The following is a 25,941-nucleotide window of genomic DNA, read 5'->3' as shown; positions in this document are numbered from 1 at the left end:
GCCCCAGGTTCAATCCCAGCACCCACATGGCAGCTCACAACTGCCTGTAATTCCAATTCCAGGGGACCTGATGCCCGTGGCAAAAAAAAAAAAGAAAAGAAAAGAAAAGAAAAAAGAAAAGAAAGAAAGAAAGAACTAATGCATTCGTGTGTGGGCACAGGCAACTGGAGGCTGGAGGACAGGCTTGAGCGTCATCTTGGGAAGTACTGCCGGTCTCCTTTTCTTGGCCTGGAATTCATCAGTTAGGCCACACTGACAGGCCTGTCTGCAAGCCTCAGGGGTTCTCTTATCTCTGACTCTGGAATTCTGGGAGAGCAAGAGTGCCAGCCCAGCACATTTATGTGGGTTCTGGGGACTGAACTCAGGCACTCAAGCATTCAAGGCAAGTTCTCTACAGAACAGGTCATCTCTCCAGCCCCCTTTTCTGGCCCTTCATAGAAAAGACTTCCAGCCCTGCCTACTGACAGAAGAGGGAGCCGGATCCCCTAGAACCTGAGTTACAAAAGGTCGGAGCAGCCCTGTAGTGGCTGGGAATGGAATCCAGTCATTGCCAGGATTTTCTTCTGGCCCTCCTCAGGCAACAGGCATGCAAGCGGTGCACAGACATACATGCAGGCAAAACAGGAATACTCATAAAATAAGAAGATTAAAACAAAACTTAAAAAATATTTGTGTGCATGTATGTGTCTGTGTGCATGTATAGGACCACTTTTAGGAGTTGCTTTTTTCTTCTACCACACACGTTCTGAGGCTCCAACTCACACCATCTGGCTTGGCACAAGTATCTTTACCCACTAAGCCATGTTGCCAGCCCTAGGTTTATATTCTTTAATTGTATAATATGATTCAAGTTACAAACCACATACTATTGATGTAAGATGCCCTTCTGTGTGCTGTGAATATGTTTTATTACCACGGGTTAATAAAGAAGCTGATTTGGCCAGTAGCCAAGCAGAATAAAGCCAGACGAGAAATCCAAACAGGGCTACAGGAAGGAAAAGGGTGGAGTCAGGGAGATGCCAGCCACTGCCAGAGAAGCAAGATGTGAGGTAACAAGTCATGAGCCTTGTGATAAAATACAGAATAATAGAAACGGGTTAATTTAAGTTGTAAGAGTTAGTTAATAATAAGCCTGAGCTAATAGGCCAAACAGTTTGTAATTAATATTAAACGTCAGAGTGGTTATCCTGGAACTGGTGGTGGAGAGAAACCTCCAGTTACATACTGTAATTGTGTACTTGCTTTCTCATGTTTAAACCTTATATTGTTTTTATTTCCTCCTCTTTTTTTTTTTTAAAGAAGGGTCATGTGTAGCCCAGGCTGGCCTTGAATTCCTGTGTAGCCAAAGCTGACCTTAAGCCCCTGATTCTCCTCCTTCCACCTCTCTAGCTGGGTTTACAGGTGTGTACCACCACGCCTGTCGCCTGTCGCCTGTCTATTTCCCTCAGTTTGTTAACAGTTACCAAGAAAGACCATCGTGCAGAGTCTCTCTCTCTCTCTCTCTCTCTCTCTCTCTCTCTCTCTCTCTCTCCAACTCCCTTTCTTTTTTCTTTTCTTTTTTTTTTGTTTCTTCAAGACAGGGTTTCTCTGTGTAGCCTGGACTATCCTGGAACTTACTCTGTAGACCAGGCTGGCCTTGAATTCAAGAGATCTGCCTGCCTCTGCCTCCTGAGTGCTGAGATTGAATGATTTAGCCACCAAGCGACACCACTGCCCCCCAACTTCCTTTTTTAGAATAAATTTCTGACAACAAAATGCCAGATCCTCTCTCCCCTCCTGTCCCCAGCTCTAGTGGCTCCCTCACCCTCTCTACTCCGGAAGACCTTCCTTTGATACTTCACTTCTCGGAGCTAATCCTTCTTTCTTAGCTCTTCCTAGGGGAAACAGATGTTTGAGAGGGCCCTCCTGCCCCCAAATCCCAGTCCAACCTCTGGCTTTCTCATAGAGGCCTGGGTTCTGCATGGTTAGGGCTCAGGTTCAATGTCCTGAAATGCACTAGGAAGCTTCCCCTCTGTCAGCTCTAGCCACACTGTCTTCTTCCTGCCACACCATCTTCCCTTGAGGTTAAAGTTCACCTCCGATCTCTCTGGAAGTCCAAAGGCTTTTTCTCTGTATTGCTGTCTTTCAGTGGGCTCTCCTATCTGAAATTACCTGCAGGTAGGCTACACTGAGAGTAAGCTATAGTTTCAAGGAAGGAAGGAAGGAAGGAAGGAAGGAAGGAAGGAAGGAAGAAAGAAAGAAAGAAAAAAGAAAGAGAAAGAGAAAAACAAAAAGAAAGAGATAAAGAAAGAAGAAAGAAAAAAAGTCTTTGGTGATGGACCAGCAGAGATAGGCACGGGCTGCTGCATTGGGCACGGAGTTTGACTCAGGACCTACGAGGTGGAGGAAGATAGCCAGCTCTCCCAGGTGTCCTCTGATCGTCACACTTCACTGTGACATGAGCTCGTGTTTTAGTGTGTCCACACACACACATAAATATACGTTTTTTAAAAAAAAAATGAGATCTCAGCCGGGCGATGGTGGCGCACGCCTTTAATCCCAGCACTTGGGAGGCAGAGGCAGGCGGATCTCTGTGAGTTTGAGACCAGCTTGGTCTACAAGAGCTAGTTCCAGGACAGGCTCCAAAGCCACAGAGAAACCCTGTCTCGAAAAACCAAAAAAAAAAAATAAATAAATAAATAAAATAAAATAAAAAAGAGATCTCACTATGTAGCCCTGACGGTTTGAAACTCACAGGTATTTGCCTATCTCAGCCTCATGAGCAGAGATTAAAGGTATGCATTACCACAGCCAGCTCAAATAAATAAATGTGTTAAAATATATATGGTGCCTTCCGTGTAGGACATCTATCAGAGGGCTCTAGGACCCCTCAGGTTGGTCAATGCATAAAGATGTAAGGGTGATCTGGCCTCAGTAGCCATGCTTCTTTAAATTTATAAAATACTGACTTATTTATTTTGTGGGGAGGGTGGTGGTGCACTCATGTCACAGCATACAAGTGGGGGTCGGAGGACAATTCTCGGGAGCTGGATGCGTCTTGGGAACCAAGCTCAGATGATCAGGCTCGGCAGTAAGTGCTGTTTGTCACCTATGGAGCCACCTTGCTGGAGCCGCGCTCAGCTGCCTATGATAGACAGGGCTGATGATGTCCTGGCTGGGCAGGTAACCTCCATCCCTTGCCATCTGCAGTACACTTTCATTCTATGGAAGCTGCAAGAACTTTGAGGAAGACCCTGCCTTCATGGGATGAAGACCTTTCCAGCCAAGAGGATGTGCAAGCTTCTACAGTCTTCAGTAAGGGAGGCACAGCCTTCTTGGGGTAAGGACACAACCGTTCCCAAGCGAGAACGTGTAAAACTGGGGCTGGAGAGACGGCCGGGTGGTTGAGAGCACCTGCTGCTCTTGCAGAGAACCCAGGCTAAGTTTTAGCATTCACACCAGTGCTCGTGACTACCTGTATGGAACTCTGGTTCTCCAGGGGCACCAGGCATGCCTGCGGTGCACATATATGTGTATATGTGTGTGTGTGTGTGTGTGTGTATACTCACACATGCATGGAAAATAAGTCTTTTGAAAAATATGCAAAACAACATGAACCCAAAGGCACCAACTATATATGCTTCCAATCCTCACCCTCAGTGAGCATTTAGGAAGCCCCTGAACTGTGACCCACAGCTCTTAGGTGCTGGGCACACAGCAGGCTACAAAACCAAGTCCCTGCTTAATGGCATTCACATTTCCAGGGGTGGCGATGGGTCACAGACAAGTCTATACCTCAGCACGTGGGAGAGCACTGGCTAGAAAGCAGAGTGGTGCAACCACCACCCAAGATGAACGCTAGGGTGAGGGAGCGTGGGGCTATTGAAAGCCATAAGGAAGTAAGTTAACTGCAGGATGTGGGGAAGAGAATTCCAAGGAGAGAAAACAGTCACAGCAAAGACCTTGTCTTGGGGTAGAGTGTTCAAGAGTCAACAAAAGACAATGCTGTGCTTGGAAGAGGAGAGCAAGGAAGGGTCAAATGAGGCAGGAGGGCTGAATGCGTGGAGCCATTCCTAAGGCCGAGTCCTTAGGAAGTGTGGATTTGGGGCTGGCAAGACGACTCAGCAGGTAAAGGCACTTGTCACCAAGTGTTAGATTCCCAGGACCTACATGGTGAGAGGAGAGAAACACACAAACACACACACACACAGATGCACATAGACACAGACACACACATACACACATGCAGACACAGACAGACAGACACACACACATATGCACACACAGACATAGACAGACAGAAAGAGACACACACAGGGCCTCGCGTTTCCCACATTGCCCTTGAACTCATTGTGTAGCTTGCCTCTTGCCCCCTCCCTCCCAGCCAGGTGCAATCATGTCTGGGTCAGAAGTTGCACTCTGGGCCAAGTGTGATGGGAGCCCCGGCAATGAGCAGAGGGACATGATGTGAGTTATATTTTAAAAGGCTCCTTGGCTTCTGTGGGAAGAACAGGATTCGAAGGAGCGAAGTTGCAGCAAGGAAAAATAAAAGTCTGCCATAGGGTACAATGAAGGCCCTGGGAGAGTGCTTGCCTGGAATACACAAAGTTCAGGCTCCAATCTTGAGTAGAAATTATTGCCTGGGCGTGGTGGTGCTCATTTTTATCCCAGCACTCATGGGCAAGTAGATCTCTGAGAGTCTGAGGCCAGCCTGCGCTGTATAGTTCCAGGCTGGCCAGAACTACATAGTGGAAACTCTATCTCCAAATAAATAAATAAAATTAAAGGGGTGCAATTGATCTAGATTAGGGTGACTGTGTGGAGGTGGGGAGAAAAGGTTCAATATTCTTGGCTCCCCTATCACATATTATTTCGAATATTACCATCAGGTGACTGTGGCTTTTCTTTGGGAAGAAATCCTGGATAGAAAACTGGATTAAGTGGAGAGAACAAAGAGCAGGGATAATAGGGCATTTCAGAGCTGAGCAATGTTAAACACGCCCCTTGGGAATCAGTGTTATTTAACATTTCATGAATGGTTTTAAAGAAGGAATTCTTTGAGGCGATTCAAGGTACGCAGATTATCCTTTCCTTTCCAGGTAGCAAAATGTCAAGTCCGCAGGGAGCATCTAAGTCAGGCACCTTAGTAGTAGCCCCGCATCCCAGCACTTAGGAGGTAGAGGCAGTAGGATCAGGAGTTCAAAGCCAGCCCAGGATACCTGACACCCTGCCTCAAAACAATAATGATAAAAACAGGGAGTGTGATGGCTGATCTCAATTGTCAACTTGATGAGATATAGGACCTGATAGGTGCTGGGGGGGGGGTGGGTGAGACAGGCCTCTGGGCCTTCTTGTGGGGTTATCTGGGATAGGCTGATTAAGGTAGGAAGAGCCACTCTACTGATGGGTGATAGGATACAGGATTGTCTAAGGAGGATGGGAGCTGAACACAAGCGTCCATCTCTTTCTGTGGCTGTCATGTGACCAGGTGCCTCAACCATCTACTCCTGGGCCTCACCCCTCCACGATGACTGTAACCTGGAGCTGTGGGCCAAGAGCAAACCTCTCTCCTTTAAGTTGCCCTTGTCGGGTATTTTATACAGCAACGGGAAAAGCGACCAAGGCAGGGACCACACTCCAGAACATTTCTAAAACCATATAAGTAATTGCAAAGTGGACATTGTCTTGCCACAGGGCCACGCATAAAGTGGTTTATGCAGGAGAAGATGATTTAGATGCTAGCTTTAAGACAGTGCACTCTGAGCCAGGCGGTGGGGGCACACGCCTTCAATCCCAGCATTCGGAAGGCAGAGGCAGGTGGATCTCTGTGACTTCGAGGTCAGCCTGGTCTACAGAGTGAGTTCCAGGACAGACTCCAAAGCTACACAGAGAAACATTGTCTTGCAAAACCAAAAATCAATAATAATAATAATAATAATAATAACAACAACAAAAAGATAGTACACTCTGAACTAGCACCAAGGAAAGAAAACTAGAAGTCAAGAAAATTATCCTTCAAGTTACCAAAGGGGCTGGAGAGATGGCTCAGTCATTAAGGTGCCTGCTGTGGAAGCATGAGCTGTCGGTAACCCTAGTACTAGCGGGGATGGAGACAGGTGATGTCTCACTGGCCAGACATTCTAGATAATCAGTGAGCTTCAGGGAGAGACTCAGGCTCAAAATACGAGGTGAAGTGATAGACATCAACCTTTGACCTCCACACACATGTGCACCCACATGCATGCTCATTCACACACATGCACAGACATACATATGCCACACACATACCAGACTTTAGCTCCCCCTTTTCCTCTAGGTAGGAGATCTTGCTGTGAAGCCCTAGCCCATGTGGGCCTTGAGCTTGCAGCTCTTCTCTTCCCTCAGCCCCCGGCCCCACCAAGCGCTAGAATTACAGCCACGTACTATCCACAGTGTGACGTCAGCTCCTCTAAAGTCAACAAGGCCAGCAATAGTTCATTCAGCACAAAGACAAAGGACCCTGGAGAGATGGTGCAGCCTTAAGAGCACTGGCTGCTTTTCCAGAAGACCCAGGTTCAATCCCTAGCACCCACATGGTGGCTCATCACCATCTAGAACTCCAGTTCCAGTACATTCATAAGGCAACATACTCGTATATATAAAGTAAAAATAAATACATATAAAAATGATGCGGGATGTCCTTCTGTATATGTGTTGCTTTTATTGGTTGATGAATAAAGCTGTTTTGGCCAGTGGCTTAGCAGAGTAAAGTCAGGTGGGAAATCTGAACAGAGATATAGAGAGAAAGTAGGTGGAGTCAAGGAGACGCCATATAGCTGCCAAAGGAGGCAGATGCCATGGAGCTGCCAAGGAAGCAAGAGGTAACAAACCATGAGCCTCATGGTAAAATATAAAATAATAGAAATGGGTTAATTTAATATGTAAGAGCTCGCTAGGAATACGCTAGAGTCATTGGCCAGTGTTGTAATTAATATAGATTCTGTGTGATTATTCCGATATGAACGGCTGGGAAACAAAAGAACACTCTCCGTCTACATAAAAATATCAAGAAATAAAGACAAAAATATCACAGAAATAAAGAAAATAGCATTAGTTGTAACAAGACTTCGGTATAGTCGGGCGATGGTGGTGCATGCCTTTAATCCCAGCACTCGGGAGGCAGAGGCAGGCAGATCTCTGTGAGTTCGAGACCAGCCTGGTCTACAGAGCTAGTTCCAGGACAGGCTCCAAAGCCACAGAGAAACCCTGTCTCGAAAAACAAACAAACAAAAAAAAAAAAAAAAAAAAAAAAGACTTCGGTATATGCTTCTCTCGTACAACATTATCCTGAGAGTCAAAATAACCACCGTCTTCAGGATTTAAGCTACCGGTGCTTGCAAAGGATTATCACGGATGGCAGCTGACATCCCCTCTTAGAAGGAAGGGAGGGATGGGGAGGGCCCTGGGACCCTGACCTGGAGGGCCAGATAATACTCCCAGTCATTTGTACAAAGTTTTGGCCTAATTGAACATGGTTTTGAGGTTTGGGGGCGGGGCTAGAGTACACAGGCTGGCAAAGGGCTCCGGTGGCTATGGGGAAGCAAGCATTCATGCTCGGTGCAGACTTCCCAGTGCGGCTGTTTAGGGTCGCCCACGCTCCTAACGCTAAGCCCTCACACATGCTGTAAGTCAGTCTCATTAACTCATCCGCTTCCCAAGGTGAGCTTTGGCGGAGTCACGCTCTTGTCGGTTATTAGAAGGAGAGGCAAAGACTGTCCAGTCCCCTTCCCCTACTCCCCCATCCCTCCACTCCATCTCCCCACCCTGAGGAAATTGTCTTCACTTTCTCAGGGGTTAGTGTGCAGTGCTGGCAGGTAAGATGACAGAAAAGGCCAGCGGTGGTGGCACACTCCCAGCTCTCCTGGCACACTCCCAGCTCTCCTGGCACACTCCCAGTTCTCCCGAGGCAGAGGCAGGAGGATCTCTGTGAGTTCAAGGCCAGCCTGTTCTACAGAGTGAGTTCCAGGACAGGTTCCAAAGCTACACAGAGAAACCCTGTCTGAATTCTCCAAAATGTTAGGCCAGGGAGATGGCTGGCTCAGGGGGCTAAAGGGGCTTCCTGCCAAGCCCGAGGACTTGAATTTGATTCCCTGGACCTAAGTGGTGAAAAGAGAGAACTGAATTCTGCAACTTGACTTTCTCCATACTACACACACACACACACACACACACACACGTACACACGCACAAATAAATGTAATTAAAAATAAAAACTTTTCAATATTTAGAACCTGTAGGGTGGTTGCATGGGGTGGGCAACCTGCACAGATCCACAGTCCCTTGTCCCAACAAAAACTTCTTTGGAATAGGAAGTACCCTCCCTCCATTTTCCTCCAGCCCACCCTAGGACAGAAACACTCCAAAAGAGGAGTCATTAGCATGGCGTCAAAAACGGACAACACGCTAACGTTGGGTTTCATTTTGCATCAAAATAATATTGAAAAATGAATCTAAAAGAGGAAGATTTATAATCGATTAATAAGGGGAGTTAAGGATATTGGGAAAGGGTTCATCTTTCATCTTCCTCATCGGTGCCATGGAGACGTCCAACATCCTTAGCGGACATGGTACTGGAAATCTGAACTGGAAGGGAGAAGTCCTATTTCCTCAGCATGGTTTCTCAGTATCTGGGTCCTCATAACCAGGACGAGACCCGAAGAGGGGATTATATCACTTGAAGCACGGAGTTCAGTTAGCAGAGGAGAGAGAGGTTCTGAGGAGCCAACTGCTGCTCAGGCAACAGTTACCCACCCTGGGCTACAGCCAAAGATATCCTCTAAGAAATTGGGATCATAAGGGAACAAGGGGGAGTAACAACCCTGGGTACCATTGAGTTGGGAGCCGTTCAAAAATGGTCTACAGTTATCACAGGAGGCCTTACTTGTAGGTTAAAGGTTTCTGTATATAAATGTTCTGGTATCTCCTTACCGCCTCCTCCTCCCCAATGACACCCAGAACCTCAGCCCGTCAAAGGCAGTCTCATCTCCTTTTTCTTTCTTCCCTTACCTGGCTCTCTGCTTCCACTGAGTAGGAACTTTCAGCCCCGCCTTCCTGCCCATCGAAGCCCCGCCTCCCCGGCCCACCTGTGTGCCCAGCCCCTGACGTAGCCGCGGGGCTTCAGCGGCCCGCAGGATCTCAGATCCTCATTGGTCCATCCGTCCACCGGCCTGCGCAGCCCACCAATGGCAACGCCGCTGGGCGGGGGGAGTGCCCACATCCAAGATGGCGCCCCCAGGAGCTGGGAGCGGGTGACCGGCGGCGGGGAAGCGGCCTGGGCTGGCCCTCAGATTGCGGGGTCCCGGGGGCCTGTCGCGGGGCGCCCCCGTGACCCACCGACCAGGCCTACCCCCGGGGCCGGAGCGATGGCCGCCGAGAACAGCAAGCAGTTCTGGAAGAGGAGCGCCAAGCTGCCGGGGAGGTGAGCCCAGGACGCTGAGGGAGTGGGGATTGGACCCGGAGCCTTCCACATCCTGATCCCCGAATCCCGCGGGCCTGCGGCGCCCCCCGAAGCTGGAGGGCTGGAGTAGGGGTGGCCCAGGCTGGAGCAGCTGTCTCTGAGAGGAGCCTGGCTGGCTTGGGTGTGGGGTGCAGGCTGAGGTCTGGGGCGGGGAACTTCGGCTGGGAGGTGTCCGGGGACCCGGTGTGGGGGCAGTGGAGTTGGGGGAGTTGCCGCTGTCAGTCTGGCCTTGGAGGACCTGCACCACCGCTTCCTACTTTCTACAGAACTCCTCCGGGGTCACCGACAGCATGGGTGGCTGCTTGTGTGGGGCTGGCCCTTGGCCTGGGTCCCCCTTTGGACTCTCCAGGGGTTCCAGTGGGCTAGCCTGGGGCAGGCCGGCAGGGGTGTGAGCCGGGAAAGTGAGGGGAATTCTCAAGCCTGACCTTACTTTGTCTTGTGTTGACCCTTTTCTCAGAAATTATTGCAGAGTGGTCCCAGGATGGAGAGTAAAGTTACTCCTTTGGCATTTTTTAATCACTTGTGCAACCCAGTTTAACCTCTTCCACCCGAGAAGTACTGTTCCCTTTGCGTAGATGCGGTACACCCTTTCAGTCCTGTTTTGGTGGAGAGCAGGCCTCCCAGGCAACTGATTTTCTTGGTGTTTCTTTCTCTTCTTGGTGTGTGTTGACATTCGGAGCAGTTGTCCGTCCTTCAGTCTGCAGCTGGTTTACTGCTTCAGTTTGTTTTGGGTGGCTCCTTGAAAAGTGAAAGGAGTATGTGTTTCCCAGCAGAATTTATGGTTTCTGTCTGCCACAGCTACTTAGTGTTAGCATCTCTGTCTGGTCACGTTCCGTTCCCCACATGTTGTCTTTCCTGAGTGATTTATGTAGTCTCTTCCTTCAGGTGTACTGTGACTTCTCTCTCCCCCTTACCTCCCTCCCTCCCTCCCTCCCTCCCTCCCTCCCTCCCTCCCTCCCTCCCTCCCAGAACTTCTCCCTTCTGCCTCCTCTTCCTCTCCCTCACTCTCCCTCTTTCTCCCTGTCTCTCTTCACACTGTTCAAAGCAAACACTCTACCACTGAGCCTAAGAGAGCGTCAGTGTCGGCTGTGGAACTTGTTAGACACACGGAGAAAGTTTAGGAGCCCGCTTTCAGCAAGCAGCACACAGTAATTGAATGCCAGGGGCGGCAAAGGTATCGCGGGATGAAGGAGCTGTGGGGTGGCGGTGCTCATACACTGTACAGTGACACTCTGTGTTTTTAGATAAAGCTTCACTTCCTGCCACCGATTTCTTTTCCTTCCTGCTTGAGTGAGTTCTCCAGCTGTGTCTCTGTGAGTTTGCCATGGCGGGATCATCGCGCTTTGATATCTTAGATAGTGATCAGTGGAAAAAACGGTCCCGTCAGGAAGCAGTGGTGGGGCAGTGGGAGATGGGTGGGCCTCGTGCCTTCTGACCGCCAGATGTGGGGCATTAATGGCCTTTTGTTTTCTTAATTTCCTCTCCAGGACCTATAGCAAATTAGCTTTTTAACAGTACTACTTCAAATAATTATGTTTATTTATCTGCTACTTCATTTGTAATGTGTGTGGGTGTGTGCCTGCCACAGTGCTCACATGGAGGTCAGAGGACAGTCTGTGGGAGTCAGTTCTCTGCTTCTACATGTGGATCTCAGGGACCAAACTCAGGTCATCAGGCTTGGCAGCCAGTACCTTTACCTGCTGAGCCATCTTGTTTGTTTTGCTTTTGTTTTTTTGAGACAGGGTTTCTCTGTGTAGTCCTGGCTCTCCTGGTACTCACTCTGTAGACTAGGCTGGCCTAAAACTCAGAGATCCACTTGCCTCTGCCTCCTAGTGCTGGGATTAAAGGTGTGCCCCACTGCCTCCGGGGCTGAGCCCCCTTGTTGGCCCAGTAATATTACTCTTGCTGTATAGGAAGAATCTGCAGTTCCTTCAGACCTCTGGCTTCTTTTCTCATCTTTTTTTTTGGGGGGGTCGTGGGGATGTTGGGGTTTTTTGGAGCCTGCCCTGGAATTAGCTCTTGTAGACGAGGCTAGCCTTAAACTCACAGAGATCCGCCTGCCTCTGCCTCCCGATTAAAGGCGTGCGCCAAGGCATGCACCACTGCTGCCCAGCTTCCTTTCTCATTTTAAAGCAGAGCAGTAGAGGCAAGAACTTTGGAGTCCAGGTTATTATTGTTGGTGTTATTCAGATTCTCTTGCCCGTATGATTAACAATCTGTCTAGGCCTGTTTCCTAACCTAAAAACCGGGAATAAAAACCCTTCCTCAGGGTCCCTGGGAAGGCTAAATGAAGTGCCCCGTTTGTAAAGAAACGCAACAAGGTTTGTTTAGTCCTTTGGACTTGGACCATAAACAGCTATTATTAACCACACTGCTGTTATTAGAGCAAGGAGACACTTACAAGGACGTTTCCCCCCCCCCCATATTAGCTTTGTCTTGTTTATCATTGAGGCATAAGAATGTTGCCATGATCCATGAACATTTTTAATACCTTGCCTGGTGAGGGACGATTGAGAGTCCCAGAGCTCAGGGGTGTCAGGGAAAGCAGGTGCTCACTTCCATAGATGAACTTAGACTTCTGAACCCCTTAGTCTAGAAAAGAGACCCTTCTCTCCTGGCTTGGCAGATGAGTGAGCACGTGCAGGGGTCCCCACGTGGGTAGTTTGAAAGGTGAGGAAAGCTCAAGCCTGGCCTGCTACTTCCTGTTTCTTTGGCCCGGATGGAGTGACTTTACTGACAACAAAGAGAAGTTTTGTTAGAATAGCCCTAATTTAAAGCAAACGAAGCATCAATTTTCTTTATTTGTTTTGAGACAGAGTCTCACTACTTAGTCCTGGTTGCCCTGGAGCTCACTACGAGACCTGGGCTGGCCTTGAACTCACAGAGATCTGCTTGCTTCTGCCTCCCCTGGACTTCTACTATGCCTGGCTCTTTAATTTTTTTTTTTTTTGTTGTTGTTGTTTTTGTTTTTCGAAACAGGGTTTCTCTGTAGCTTTGGAGCCTGTCCTGGAACTAGCTCTTGTAAACCAGGTTGACCTCTAACTCACAGAGATCCACCTGTCTCTGCCTCCCAAGGGCTGGGATTAAAGGCGTGCACCACCACCACCCGGCTTCTTTTTTTATTTATTTTTTTTTTTGTTTTTTTGTTTTTTCGAAACAGCGTTTCTCTGTGGTTTTGGAGCCTGTCCTGGAACTAGCTCTTGTAGACCAGGCTGGTCTCGAACTCACAGAGATCCGCCTGCCTCTGCCTCCCAAGTGCTGGGATTAAAGGTGTGTGCCACCACCGCCCAGCCACCGGCTTCTTTAAATATTTTTAAAAATTTATTTTGGTCAGGCAGTGGTAGCATTATTGAGATATAAAATTTACTCTATTTTTTTGTCTTGTTTTGTTTTTCAAGGCAGGTTTTCTCTGCGTAGCCCTGACTGTCCTGGAACTCTATTTGTAGATCAGGCTGGCCTTGAACTCAGAGATCTGCCTGCCTCTGCCTCCCGAGTGCTGGAATTAAAGGCCTGTACCACCACCACCCAGCCACTTTTTTTTTTTTTTTTTTTTTTTTTTTTAGATTTAATGAATTAATTAGTTTGTCCTTTGAGACAGGGTTTTACCAAGTACCCTTGGCTGGCCTGAGACTCACTGTGTAGACCAGGCTCCTCTCAAGCTTACAGAAATCCTCCTGCTTCTGCCTCCCAAGGGCTGGGATTAAAGGTGTGCACCACCAGCCTTGGCTGATTCTTAAGTGTTTTGCCAGCATGTATACCTGTACACCTTGTGCACACCTGGGGCTGGTAACAGAAGTCATAAGAGGGAGTTGGAGCCCCCTGGAACTTGGATTATGAAAGATAATTGTGAGCTGTTATGCGGGTGCTGGGAACCAAACTGGGTGCTCTGCAAGAGTGATGTTTACTTCCAGCAGCGGGGCCATCATCCGGGCCTCACGCTCACTCGCAAATGCACGCTCACTCGTAAATGCACGCTCACTCGCAAATGCACACTCCAGTGGAGCGCAGCGAATTCATCCTGAGGGCAGATGCTTTCGCGCATCCATCACCACCAATTCCAGAATGCTTTTTAAAAGATTGGTTTATTTTATCTCATATGAGTGCTTTGTTTGCATGTATGTAAGCAAATCTTGTGTGTGCAGTGCCTGCAGATGTCAGAAGAGGGCATCAGATAGAGCTGAAGCTGCAGATGGTTGAGAATGGCCATGTGGCTGCTGAGGACTGAACCTAGGTTCTACAAGAACAGCCCGTGCTCTTAACCACTGAGCCTCTCTCCTGTCTCTGAAGAGATATTCTGAAAAATATTTCTTTTTAGACAGTGTCTTATACAGCTCACTGTGTAGACCAGGGTGGCCTTAAGCTCCCAGAGATCCACCTGCCTCTGCCCCGATGCCAGCACACCCAGCTTAGGGCACTGTGTCAGTGTGGGCAGATAAGCAGCATGTACCATCGTCACAGAAAGGACCCGTGTTAGATAGAGCACAGCCTCTGCAGCCAATTGCCTGGCTTCAAATCCCAGTTGCTAGGTGACCTGTCTCAAAAACCTAAAATGAGGGCGAGGGTTGTAGCTCAGTGGCTGACCCTTGAGTTCAAGGGTCAGTCCCAGCCCCAGGGAAACTCATTCTAGTCCACTGAGAAAGTGGGTGACTGGGTCCTGCGTCTTCAGTGGCCATAGGGCTATAGGGCATTTAAAATTCCTCCCCACCTCCACTTTTGCCAGCTTAGTGTCAGGAAGGTGACCTGATATTGGGACAGATACCTTTCTTACATGATTACACTTTGCCAAACCTTGTAGTACCACCTCTGAGTTCTGGGAGGACAGGTGCGGGAGGCAAGGTAGGTGGCCACTGTGTTCACAGTGAGCAAGGTAGTAAGGCCTGAGCCGTCAGGGAGTAGGAAAGACCAGTTGAGTTCAGATGCAAGGGACTTTGCTGATCACTGAACATAGGGAACGGGTGGAGGGAGGAGGGGTCTCCCCAAGCCCTGATCTTCAGAGAAGAAGCCGAGTGAAGTGGCTAGTGGGCAAAGGCACCTACTGCCAAGCCTAAAGACCCGAGTTCAGTTCCCAGGACCTACATGGGTCATTTGGAAGAGCAGCCAGTGAGCCATCTCTCCAGCCCCCAAAGGCTTGTTAAAGGCAGTGAGGGACAGGATATACCTCAGTTGGTAGAGAACTTGGTAGTATGCATGAAGAAGCCCTGGGTTTGGTCCCCGGCACCACATAAAGTCATGTGTGGTGGTGGTGTGTGCTTGTAATCACAGCACTGGGTGGGTGAGGTAGGAATCTCAAAAAAAAAAAAGTCAAGGGAGTCAGTATTAAAAGAAGTTACAGTACTGGCCCCCACTCTCTGGTCTGAGAATCTGTGCAGTGTGAGCAGGAGTTCAAGGAAAAAAGTTGTTTGAGAAGCTGAGGGCTTTGGATGTAGTAGTCTGGTCAGTACCTGGTTTCTACCCCACACTGAAAAGCAGCGAGCCTTGGGTCTGGAAGACTTCCACAGAGTCTCCGTGTGAATGGGGTCCTGTTGCCAAATGGCTGGCATTTAAGATGGATAATTCTTTTCTGGTGTTTGCTCAGCTTCCATGTCAACACCAGACACCTGCTGGGTTTTCCCACCAAAGCTTTACCACTGTTGCAACTGGCCAAGACACTTCTGGCAACACTCTCAGTGGGTTTGTTTTCTCAGCGTGGCTGAGGCTAGCCCTTGGCTTCCTGCTGTCTGTTCAGAGCATGTGCGGTGTTCTCCAAGCCGCAGCATGCCAGTCTCTGGCATTCAGGACTGTTAGAGAAGAGGCGGCTTAAGCAGAGCCTGGGACTGTGAGTGCTGACCTTACCCACTCGGGACCTAGTGCTTGCTGGTGTGTGCCGCATTCTCCCGTGCCGTGAGGGAGCCACAGACAGACCACAGCTAGCTAGCTACAAACTGAAAAGCTGCTCAGACTCGTGCTTCCCCTGCTGAAGGTCAGCAAGTGACCGGCTTTCCGGTTCTTCCACTAAGCATATGTCACATTTGTAATCAAATAAAGTAGACGTGGAGCTGGTAAAAGTACGTGGCAAAGCGAGAACAGCCTGCTGGGCTGGGCCTGGAGCTCAGTGTTAGGGTGCTTGCCTCTCGGAGCTGAAGCCCATGATCTCCCAGCATAACAAGGAAAAGAAGAAAAGGAGGAGAAGGGAGATACATAGACATTAATTAGGTCTAGTGATTGGGCTTGATGGGAAAGAGACTTGCTCCCACAGACCTGACAGCCTGGGTTTGATCTCTAGAACCCATGATGGAAGTGATTCTTGAAAGTTGTTCTCTGACCTTCACACATGCACCATGACATCTGCCCTCTGACCTCCACCCATGCACCATGGCACCTGCCCTCTGACCTCCACCCATGTACCGTGGCACCTGCCCTCTGACCTCCGCCCATGCACCTTGGAATCTACCCTCTGACCTCCACCCATGCATTGTAGCACCTGCCCTCTGACCTCCACCCATGCACCATGGCACCTGCCCTCTGACCTCCACCCATGCACTGTGGCACCTGCCCTCTGACCTTCACCCATGTGCCATGGAACCTACCCTCTGACCTCCACCTATGTACCATGGAACCTACCCTCTGACCTCCACCCATGCTCCGTGGCACCTGCCCTCTGACCTGCACCCATGCGCCATGACACCTGCCCTTTGACCTGCACCCATGTGCCATGGCACCTGCCCTTTGACCTACCCCCATGTGCAGTGGCACCTGCCCTCTGACCTCCACCCATGCGCCATGGCACCTGCCCTCTGACCTCCACCCATGTGCCGTGGCACCTGCCCTTACAGATATACATCAAACACAGCACACAAAAGCAACAAAGGAAAGAATTCAGTGAAAGGAAGAGTGGGAATGGCCTGGAGCATCCCTGTACCTCAGGGATGGCGAGCTCATAGGGGAGGAGGGGAGGAACGGATAGCCACAGACCGCATTGGTCTCCCTGATGATCTGTGTTCCTCAGGGGCGGGAAGCCTGGCAAAAGTGAGGCCAGAGCCACCACTTCATGGTGCTGATTATTTTTTCCCTGCACTTTTCTTTTTGTCTGAAAATGAATTTTTTGAGCAAAAAAAATTTTTTTTCCTTTGAGGTAGAATCTCATACTGTAATCTAGGCTGGCCTGATATACTCTTTGTAGCCAATGCTAGCCTCAGCTTCCCAAGTTCCAAAATTACAGCTGTGTGCTGCCACTCACCCTGACCCCTGCAAATGACGAATGTCTATTTAAAAGTGGAGTGGAGACCAGGTTTCCCTGGTATTGTGTGTGGAATTCCCAAGGAACCTGGTTGGCACAGGCTCATAGGTGAATTATTTTTCTTTTAAATATTTATTTAACTTTATTTTGTGTGCATTTGGTATGAAGGTGTCAGATTCCTTGAAACTGGAGTTACAGACAGTTGTGAGCTATGTGAGTTCTGGGAATTGAAGCCAACACTCTGAACCACTGAGCCATCTCTCCAGCCCCTCACGGGGGAATGGCACCTTTGCTCTCCAGCTCTTGTAGTCAGTCTTCGTCCAGCCCCTGTGATAGTCTTGATTTCTCTCCCTTCTCTGACTTCCCGCCTGTCTTTGTTGAGGTTCAGCAAACTGATTTATTATGCAAAGTGACCCCAGTTCAGATACATCATGGTCTGGTTTAAGAACACGCTAACAAATTGAGTGTGGGCTCCGCTGCCTCTACTGCTGAGGCCCATCATTTATCTCACTTCTGGCAGCCAGCACATCTTTGAAAAATAGGCTCTCGTGAGCGGAAGAGCGAGGTCTTCCTTGTAGCTGATGGCCTCTGGCCCGAAGGCTCGTACGATTAGACTTTTCTTGTGAGGATCGGAGGATCTTACTTTTTTATTCAGTCAGCTAACCTAACTGACCTGGTGGGAAGCCTCCTGCCTTGTTTATTGTTTAATGTTTGACTCTAGAGTGCTTTGGACTTGAGGGTTCAAGGGCTTGAGTCCGAGAATCTGAAAATGTTAAAATGCAAACCCATGCCCCCCTGGGTATTGTGGTTGCCTTTTAATTTTTGTAAGCCTCCCTCTCTTCTCTGTGAGCCAGACTTTCCCAGTACTCTGGTACCTCTCGACTTTTTCATGTCCTTTTCCTCTGCCTAGGAAATGCCGGGAATATACCGGTGTAGCCTTTCCGTGTTAGTGCTTCTGTAGCAGCCTGTGGAATGAATCACTTAAAAACCTTCCAGAACGGTTCAGGGAGCAACAGCTTTACATCCAGAACGTCCGGAACTCAGACTCAGCGGGAGACGATTCCCTGGGAACTAAAAGAAACAGTGTTTCACTTGGTTTGAAACTGCCACAATAGTGTCAAACACCTTATATGCTACTCCAAAAAGTAAAAATGGTATCGTGTGGAAGTGATTGGCCGGCCCACAGTCTTCTTTGAAAGCTTCTTAAGGATTTCCTCTGTCACAAGAAACAGAAGGGTGAACTTGACTGGAGAGATTAAGAGCACTCAGTGCTCTCACAGAGCGCCTGGGCGCACAACTATCTTCAACTCCAGTCCCAGAGGATCTTAGGCTCTCTTCTGACCTCTGAGGGTCTGCCTGCAAGTGGTACATACATGCTCACACAGGCACACAGGCAGATACATGAATAAGAACAAATAAATCTGAAACAGAGATTTGGTAAACTCTGAGTTCTGTTTCCTAAACATTGGGTGAAGATTAAACCATAAATAGGGAGGGAGGAAGCAAGCCAGGGTCTCTTGGCAGTGTGTGCTGGGCTGAGTTCTCTTGTGTGCAGTCCCACCCACAGCCTGCTCACCACCACCAGGAGCTGAGCCAGGCCTCTCAATGCTCTCAGGATTGCTTGGTTTGTGTCTTAAAAAGGTGATGCCCGCAGAAGCCACTATGTCAGGGAGAACACTCTCCCTGAGGCCTGCCTGGTTCTGCAGCTTCACCATCAAAGCTCTGCTTCGGTGTGTCCTTGTATCATAGATATTGAAAGACCCTCAGAGAGTGTCTTTCCGCTGAGGAGACCCTTCCCCAAGGAACAGCGAGACCACCAGTGTGGATGCAATCAGCAAGAGGTTTATTCAGATACACGGGTACCCGGGGCAACAAAGTCTCTCGGAAGACTTGCGCGCCACATGGTTGGGGCAGGGGGTTTTTATAGGGTTGGGGAGCAAAAAGCACGGCTACAGAAGCGAGATGCCTGGTTATGGGGTTCTGATTGGGTCACTCAAATGTGGCAAGGCTTAGGCTGAGTTTGAGCTGAGGACAAGTTCCCCATTCCATGGAAATCAGATAAGTCGCTGAGTGGGCACAGTCTAAGGACCCGGGGTGCTTTCTGTTCCTGTTCCTCCTGGGACCAGATGTTCGACCACAGATATCCTGTTTTGGCGGGCTTGCCTGCTTTAGAATTGACCCTTTTCAGCCCTTCTGCTACTATAAGGTACTGGCCTTGCAAGTGGCGTTACAAATGCTAGCAGTTTGGGTGATGAACCCGGGGTGAGGGTCTTTCAATATAAATATGTGAATACATTGATTTTAATAGTTTTACAAAATATATGGAGTCATTATGCTACAGTTCTGCATCTGTGAGGCTGTTCTCTTGTCAGCTTGACTCCATCTGGAATCTACTCAATCCAGATGGCTAGGTACACCTGTGAGGGTTTTTTCTTTTTTATTTTCTTTTTCCTTTTTGTTTGTTTGTTTGTTTTGAGACAGGGTTTCTCTGTATGGCCTTGGCTGTCCTGGAACTTACTCTGTAGACCTCAAACTCAGAGATCTGCCTGCCTTTGCCTCTGTTGGGATTAAAGGCATGGGCCATGACCACCTAGCTACAATTTTCTTTTAAGTGGAAGATCCACTTTTTTAAAAAAAATCTTCTCTCATACAATACATCCTTACTGCGGCGACCCCCCACGCTCTCTCACACTTCCTCTGTGCCCTAGATTTACTGCTCTTCCATTTCACTTCAGAAAAGAGCAGGCCTCCCAGTGATACCTGCTGAGCACATCATAACAAGATACAATAAGACTAGGCATATAAACTCCCATAGCAAGGCTCATGAGGCAATCCTGAAAGAGGAAAGGGGTCCCAAGAATAGGCAAAAGAGTCAGAGACACCCCAACTCCCACTGTTAAGAGTTATACAAACACCCTAAGCCAAACAGCCATAGCCCAAGACCTAGGGCAGACCGAGCCAGGCTCCATGATTGCCTCTTCAGTTTCTGTGTTCCCTGCCTGGTGGATTCTGTGGGTTGTATTCTCGTATCCTCAGTCCCTCTGGCTCCTACAGTCCTTCCTCCCCCTCTTCCTCGGGGTTCCCCGAGTTCCACCTAGTGTTTGTATGTGGGCCTCTGCATCTGCTCCCATCAGCTACTGGAGGAAGGCTCTCTGATCTATGAGTGTGGCAGAATATCCTTAGGAGTCATCTCACTGACTTTTTGTCAGCAGTGTTTGGTTTTACCCTAGGTCTCTGACGGCTATTGTGAATAGCTGGACCACAGCCTGTACACCATTCTAATAAATCCCCTTGCTTTATATGTGGATCTGTTCTCTAAGTCCTGTTCCTCTAGAGCATACTGACTAATTCAGTGTCTTTTGCAGTGAAATTGGCATTTATTTCATGTCAGTGGGACAGACCAGCTCTGTCCTTTAAGATGCATGTGACTTATCCCACTGATAGAGGTCTTTTTTCTTTTAAAGTCAGTTAAGACCATTTATAGTAATCAGAATAATTAGCATTTGGTCTTAGTTTTCTTTCCAATCTTTTTTTTTTTTAAAGTAATCTTTCATTGGGCAATGGTGGTGCATGCCTTTAATCTCAACACTCTGGAGACAGAGGCAGGTGAGACTCTGAGTTTGAGGCTAGCTTGATTTATAGAACGAGTTCTAGGGCAGCCAAGGCTACACAGAGAAACCCTGTCTCAAAAAAAAAAAAAAAAAGCAAACAAACAAATCGAAATGTAGACTGTGCCTACATGTATATAATTTGATAATTAAAAAAATTTTTTTTTCTTTTGAGACAGGGGTTTCTCTGTAGCTTTGGAGCCTGTTCTGGATCTAGCTCTTATAGACCAGACTGGCCTCAAACTTGCAGAGATTTGCCTGCCTCCACGTCTTGAGTACTGGGATTAAAGAAAGGCCTGCGCCACCACTGCCCAGCTGCTCATGTTCTAGTAATTGTATTTGTAATTTTATTTTGAGTATAATTATTTATTGTGTATATGTGTGGGTGTGAACATGTCATGTTATTGTGTAGAGGTCAGAGGACAACTTACAGGTGTTGGTTCTCTCCTTCCCTCTGTAAATCCTGGGATTGAACTCAGGTCCTTGGGCTTGGCAGCAAGTGCCTTTACTCTCTGAGCCATCTTGAAAATCCTAGGTCATTTTTATTGTGGCATATTACACCCCAGAAAAGTACATGAAACACGAATGTGTGGCGTGATGACCTGACGGATAATCAACGCGAGCATGTGTGTTCACTCCCCAGAACCCCTGTGTTTCTTATTTGTTCTCTACACCTTCCCTCCAGAGAGCCGCGTCCTTGACTGGTAGCCATTCCTTTTTTGTTTTGAGACAGTCTCACTATGTGGCCCTAGCTAGCCTGGACCTCGCTCTGTAGACCAAGCTGGGCTTAAACTCGCAGAGATCTGTGCCTTTTCTCCCAAGTGCCGGGATTAAAGGTGTGCAGCCACCACTGCCCGGCATGTAGATAAACCTTCGCTAGGACACTTAGAGATGGATTCACATTGTTGCTCACAGACTTATTTCCTAGTGCCCCTAGTAAGGGATGTTCTGTTACCATGTTACAATTTGTTTGTGTTTCTCCTGAGATCCAGAAGAATGTTGGTGATTTGAATAGGTTTAAATATGCCTCTTGATACACATGCCCATGTAGTTTTCTTAATGTAGGTATCTGGGGAGGGGGATCTGGAGAGATGGTTCAGAAGTTCCTGGTACCTGCAACTGTCTGTCTGTAAATTAAACTCCAGAGGACCCGGTGCCCTTTTCTGACTGCCTTGGGCACCAGACACATAAGTGGTGTGCAGGCATAGATGCAGGCAAAGCACCCATACACATACAAACATACAAATATCTTTTTTTGGATGGGGGGAGCAGGATCTCTCATTGTATCTTTGGCTGGCCTAGAGATCTCTATGTGGACCAGGCTGGCCTCAGACTTCACAGAGATCCGCCTGCCTCTGCCTTTCGAGTGCTGGATTAAAGGTGTGCACCACCACCGCCTGGCCAACAGTTTCATTTTTATTTTTAAATATAGGTATTTGGGAGTGAAAATACTGGGTCTTAAGTTATACATATCTCATTCCTCCTGGAGAGGGCCACATTGTGCTTTTGTTTTATTCTTAGTGGAACTGGAGTTCATGAAAAAGAGGTTTTAAACATAGATCTAAGCAGATCTTAACAGTGATACTATGTAGGCTTCCCCCTTTGAAACATTGGCTCTTGGAGCCAGGAAGGCCTTAAAACTCTGGGTGGTACATGATTTACAAACCTCTCAACAGGTAAGAAAGTTGCAAGATTCACAAGTCCACTCACAAGTTAGACTGGTCTTGGACTTGGACACTGCTGTTGGCCAAGGCGTCTCTCTGGGTCCATGCTGCTTTCTGTAAAGATAGGACTGCCCACTGGGCAGGAATGCTAAGGCACTGGGACTTTCCCAGGGAGAATGAACATGGTTCAGGGCTGTCTTGAAGTGTAGGTTGCTGTCTTTTGAAATGATTTGGGTGTCATTCTTGGAAGCAGGCTACTTTTCCAAGTCCCATGAGTTCAGAGTCCAGTGTGTCACCAAGTTTTTAGCTGGCACGTTTAGCTTCTTCATTAAACTTGTGTCCCTGCTTTTAGCATTCAGCCCGTGTATGGAGCTCAGCACCCTCCTCTGGATCCTCGGCTCACCAAAAAGTAAGTCAAGACCTTATCCCTCACTGTCTTCTCCCTCACCCACCACCTCCTCTAGTTGCTGAGGTGACATTTCCTCTCTGGCCTTCCAGCTGCTTCTCTGCCTTGGGTAGACCAGGAACAATCTTCTCACTGTGTGGCTAGCTTCAAACTCCCATCTCCCTCTGCCTCCAGAGTGCTGTGATTTTAAAGCCGTGCGCCATCACCGCCTGGCGTGAAAACTTTTACAAAGATTTTTTTATCTTATTTTTACGTGTGTGTGTGTGTGTGTGTGTGTGTGTGTGTGTGTGTGCCCGCCCACATAGCCAGAAGAGGGAGTTGGATCCCATGGAACTCTGAAGTTGTAGGGGTGAATGAACTCAGATTGTCTGCAAGAGCAGTAATCACTCTTAGATGAGCCATCTCTAGCTCTGTGGAAGCTCTTTTTAATGAGAGAGACAGACAGACAGACTGACTGAATATAATGAGTGAATTCTATGAAGGAGGTACTTTCAGTGCTGTACACCTGCCTCCTGCTTCCTTTTGAATTTGGGAGTGAGTGAGGTGAGGTGCCCAGGGCTGTGACAAGCGACCACAGCTCCTAGGAAAGGCTAGAGACTGGAGGTGTCCCCGTGGCCTGACAGCCTGCTGTGTGCCGTGTAAGCATTGCAGTTGAGTGTTCTGCTGCTGTAGCAGAAGCATCCCATTACATCCCAACCAGCTAGTTTTGTAATTGCCCGAGCGCCATGGCGGCGTTCACATGTAAATCCACCGTCCATCCATTCTAGAGCAGTGGGCACATTTTAATGCTCAGATTTTATGTTTGGGTCCTGGTCACTCACTTTACTGTGCCTGTCATCACCTGGGTTTTCGCTCATTCTGTATTGAGGGCAGATCTTCAGGAAGATGACCTTGTCCCAGACTGCCCAGCAAATTTTAATAGCTTTGTTTTCTCACCTGTTAACAGTGTAAAGCCTGGGGCTGGAGAGATGCCTCCGAGGTTAAGAGCACTGGCTGTTCTTCCGGAGGACCTGAGCTCAATTCCCAGCACCCATCTGTAATGCATTCCAGTGCCTTCTTCTGCATACATAATAAACAAACAAACAAATAAAGTGAAGCCCCAGATGCCCCCTGGTCACTTCCCGGAGTCATATTGCAGTTGACTTCACTTGGCTTCACAAATCAGAATGAACTGGCTCTGATTCATGGCTTCCCTGTCTCATGTATGTGCTGGCTCAGTATTAATGGTCTCGAACACGGGGGCACCGTGAGCGGAGCACCGGACTATTTTACAATCCCAGATTGTTGCCATAAAACATTTATTGCCCTTGTTTTAGTGCTTTGTTTGGACGTTTTGATTGCTTTCTCTGCTCAGCTCCAGACCGTCATTTATCACCACATGGTTAATCTCCATCATAGTAGAAGCCTCTACATCCGGTCCTTAATTATCTAAACTGCATGAGCACACTAAGTCATCTCCTGTCCATATACACGACTCCAATTTGCTAAATTATTACTATTAGCGGCAATATTGCCTGCAATAATTTTTATAGCTCGAATAAAACCAGTGTATTTGCTGAGCAGCCCCATCAGCCACTAGCTGCCGTGACACTGTGTGGCGGGTCCCAGGTTACAGCACTAACTCACATGAATGATGGGAGTCATATGATGCTCCAAGGGGGGCTGTTTGAATGTTGCTGTACATCAGTTAGCCAATGTCAGACGTTTTTCCAGTATGATTCTACATGTCTTCCTAAACATGTATGGCCCGTATTTCAGCCAGAACAGTTCTATAGACAGAGCAACTGTTGCAGGAAAGCAGGGCAGTGTTGTGTTCCCAACACTGTAACTCATGGCCACTCTTCAAGTCTCAAGTCTATCTGTTCATGTTTTTAAGAGGTTTTGTTTTTGTTTGTTTTTGATTGATTGATTTATTTATTTTTATTTTATTATTATTATTATTATTATTATTATTTTGGTTTTTTGAGACAGAGTTTCTCTGTAGATTTGGAACTTGTCCTGGAACTAGCTCTGTAGACCAGGCTGGCCTCAAATTCACAGAGATCCACCTGCTGCTGCCTCCCAAGTGCTGGGATTAAAGGCATGTGCCACCACTACCTAACTTGATTCATTTTCTAATTTTTTTTATGTGTATGAGTGTTTGCCTCCATGAATGTATATGCACAGTATTTTTTGTGCCTGGTGGCTGAGGAGACCAGAAGAGGGCATCAGAACCTCTGGAACTAGAGTTCAAATAGTTGTGAGCCACCACGTGGGTGCTGGGGACTAAACCTGGTCCTCTGCAAGAGCAGCCAGTGCTCTTAACCGCTGAGCTGTCTTTCCAACCCCAAAGATACATTTATTAAATTTCGTGTTTGTGTCTGTGTGTCTGTGTTTGGGGGTATGTGCTCATGAGTGCAGGTGCCTGAGGTCAGAGGTGTTGGATCCCCTGGGGAGAACACCTTAGAAATGGGGCCTTTGCTCTTCTAGCACAGCCTGGTCTGTTGTACAGTGGTCCTGCCTTGCTGAAAGGCTGGGTGAAGGGTCTTAATGATGTTTTTACCCGACTGTGGGCCCGTTCCCATGGATCATAGACATTCACATGGCTGCTTCCTCTGTGAAGTCTGAAGTTAATTGTTCTAAAAGCGGGGGCGGGGGGGCTCAGAGCAGCACCAAGCTCAAACTTTCTTTTCTAGGCTGGCAGAGTAAAGAGAGGAGCCTTTTCATTCTGAGGTTAATGCAGTGTGTATGGACAGTTAACGTTCCACCCCCTTGCATCCCTCATCCCTGCCAGCAGCTTACATCCTGCTCTAGTAACAAATCCACTCGACACCTCAGTGGAGTCCACAGTTAAGGCTTAGTCTTGCTTATGTCTGTCCTTTGTGGGGTGGGGCAGGTGTGGTGGGCAGGCTGTAGTCCCCCTAGTCACTCAGTGACTCAGGCAGAGGGAGTTCCTGTCAGTGGAACCTCGCAGGGCCCGGTGACTAGGAGGGCCGTAGGGCAGCTACCAGCATGGCATGGCTTCCTCACTTCTCTTAGCTTAAACTAACCAGACGGTTTCATGAGTTGGAGGATGCTGGGAATAAGAGAGCGTGTGGAGAGCTGATGGCCTGGCTCTCTGTATCTGTGGGACGCTCTTTAGGAGCAGCGGCTCTGGGCGGTTTGCTCCGAGTGCAGTGTGTGCTGGGGTAGTTGGTTATGTCGTGTGACAAATGCTGATGGACTGGTCAGGGGTGCCATGCTCGGTAATACCGTCTCTTTTTTTGAAGCTTCATCAAAGAACGGTCCAAAGTCAACTCAGTTCCTCTGAAGAACAAGAAGGCCTCCAGTTTCCATGAGTTTGCCCGGAATACCAGTGACGCTTGGGACATTGGCGATGACGAGGAAGAGGACTTTTCCTCACCTTCTTTCCAAACTCTGAACTCAAAAGTGGCTTTGGCAACTGCGGCCCAAGTCCTGGAAAACCACAGCAAGCTGAGGGTAAAACCTGAACGGTCCCAGTCGACAACAGCAGACGTCCCTGCCAGCTACAAGGTCATAAAGTCCAGCAGTGATGCCCAGCTCTCCCAAAACTCCAGTGAGTCCCCCCTGTC

At 48.3% G+C, this 25,941-nt stretch overlaps 1 protein-coding gene across 1 annotated transcript in view; it reads left to right on the top strand.

Moving 5' to 3' along the window:
* The first annotated feature begins 9,241 nt into the window (after nucleotides 1-9,241).
* Nucleotides 9,242-25,941, top strand: part of Tbc1d22b (TBC1 domain family member 22B) — a 50,723-nt gene continuing 34,023 nt past the window's right edge. Inside the window, exons 1-3 of the mRNA XM_057751630.1 lie at nucleotides 9,242-9,436; nucleotides 22,316-22,372; nucleotides 25,618-25,925. Of these exons, the coding sequence (XP_057607613.1) occupies nucleotides 9,381-9,436; nucleotides 22,316-22,372; nucleotides 25,618-25,925 (421 nt within the window). The 5' untranslated portion in view covers nucleotides 9,242-9,380. The remainder of the gene's footprint in view (nucleotides 9,437-22,315; nucleotides 22,373-25,617; nucleotides 25,926-25,941) is intronic.

Source organism: Chionomys nivalis, chromosome 19 (genome assembly GCF_950005125.1).
Source record: "Chionomys nivalis chromosome 19, mChiNiv1.1, whole genome shotgun sequence".
NCBI lineage: Eukaryota > Metazoa > Chordata > Mammalia > Rodentia > Cricetidae > Chionomys > Chionomys nivalis.
Note: the sequence above shows the minus strand (reverse complement) of the source record. Positions and strands in the feature narration are given on the sequence as shown.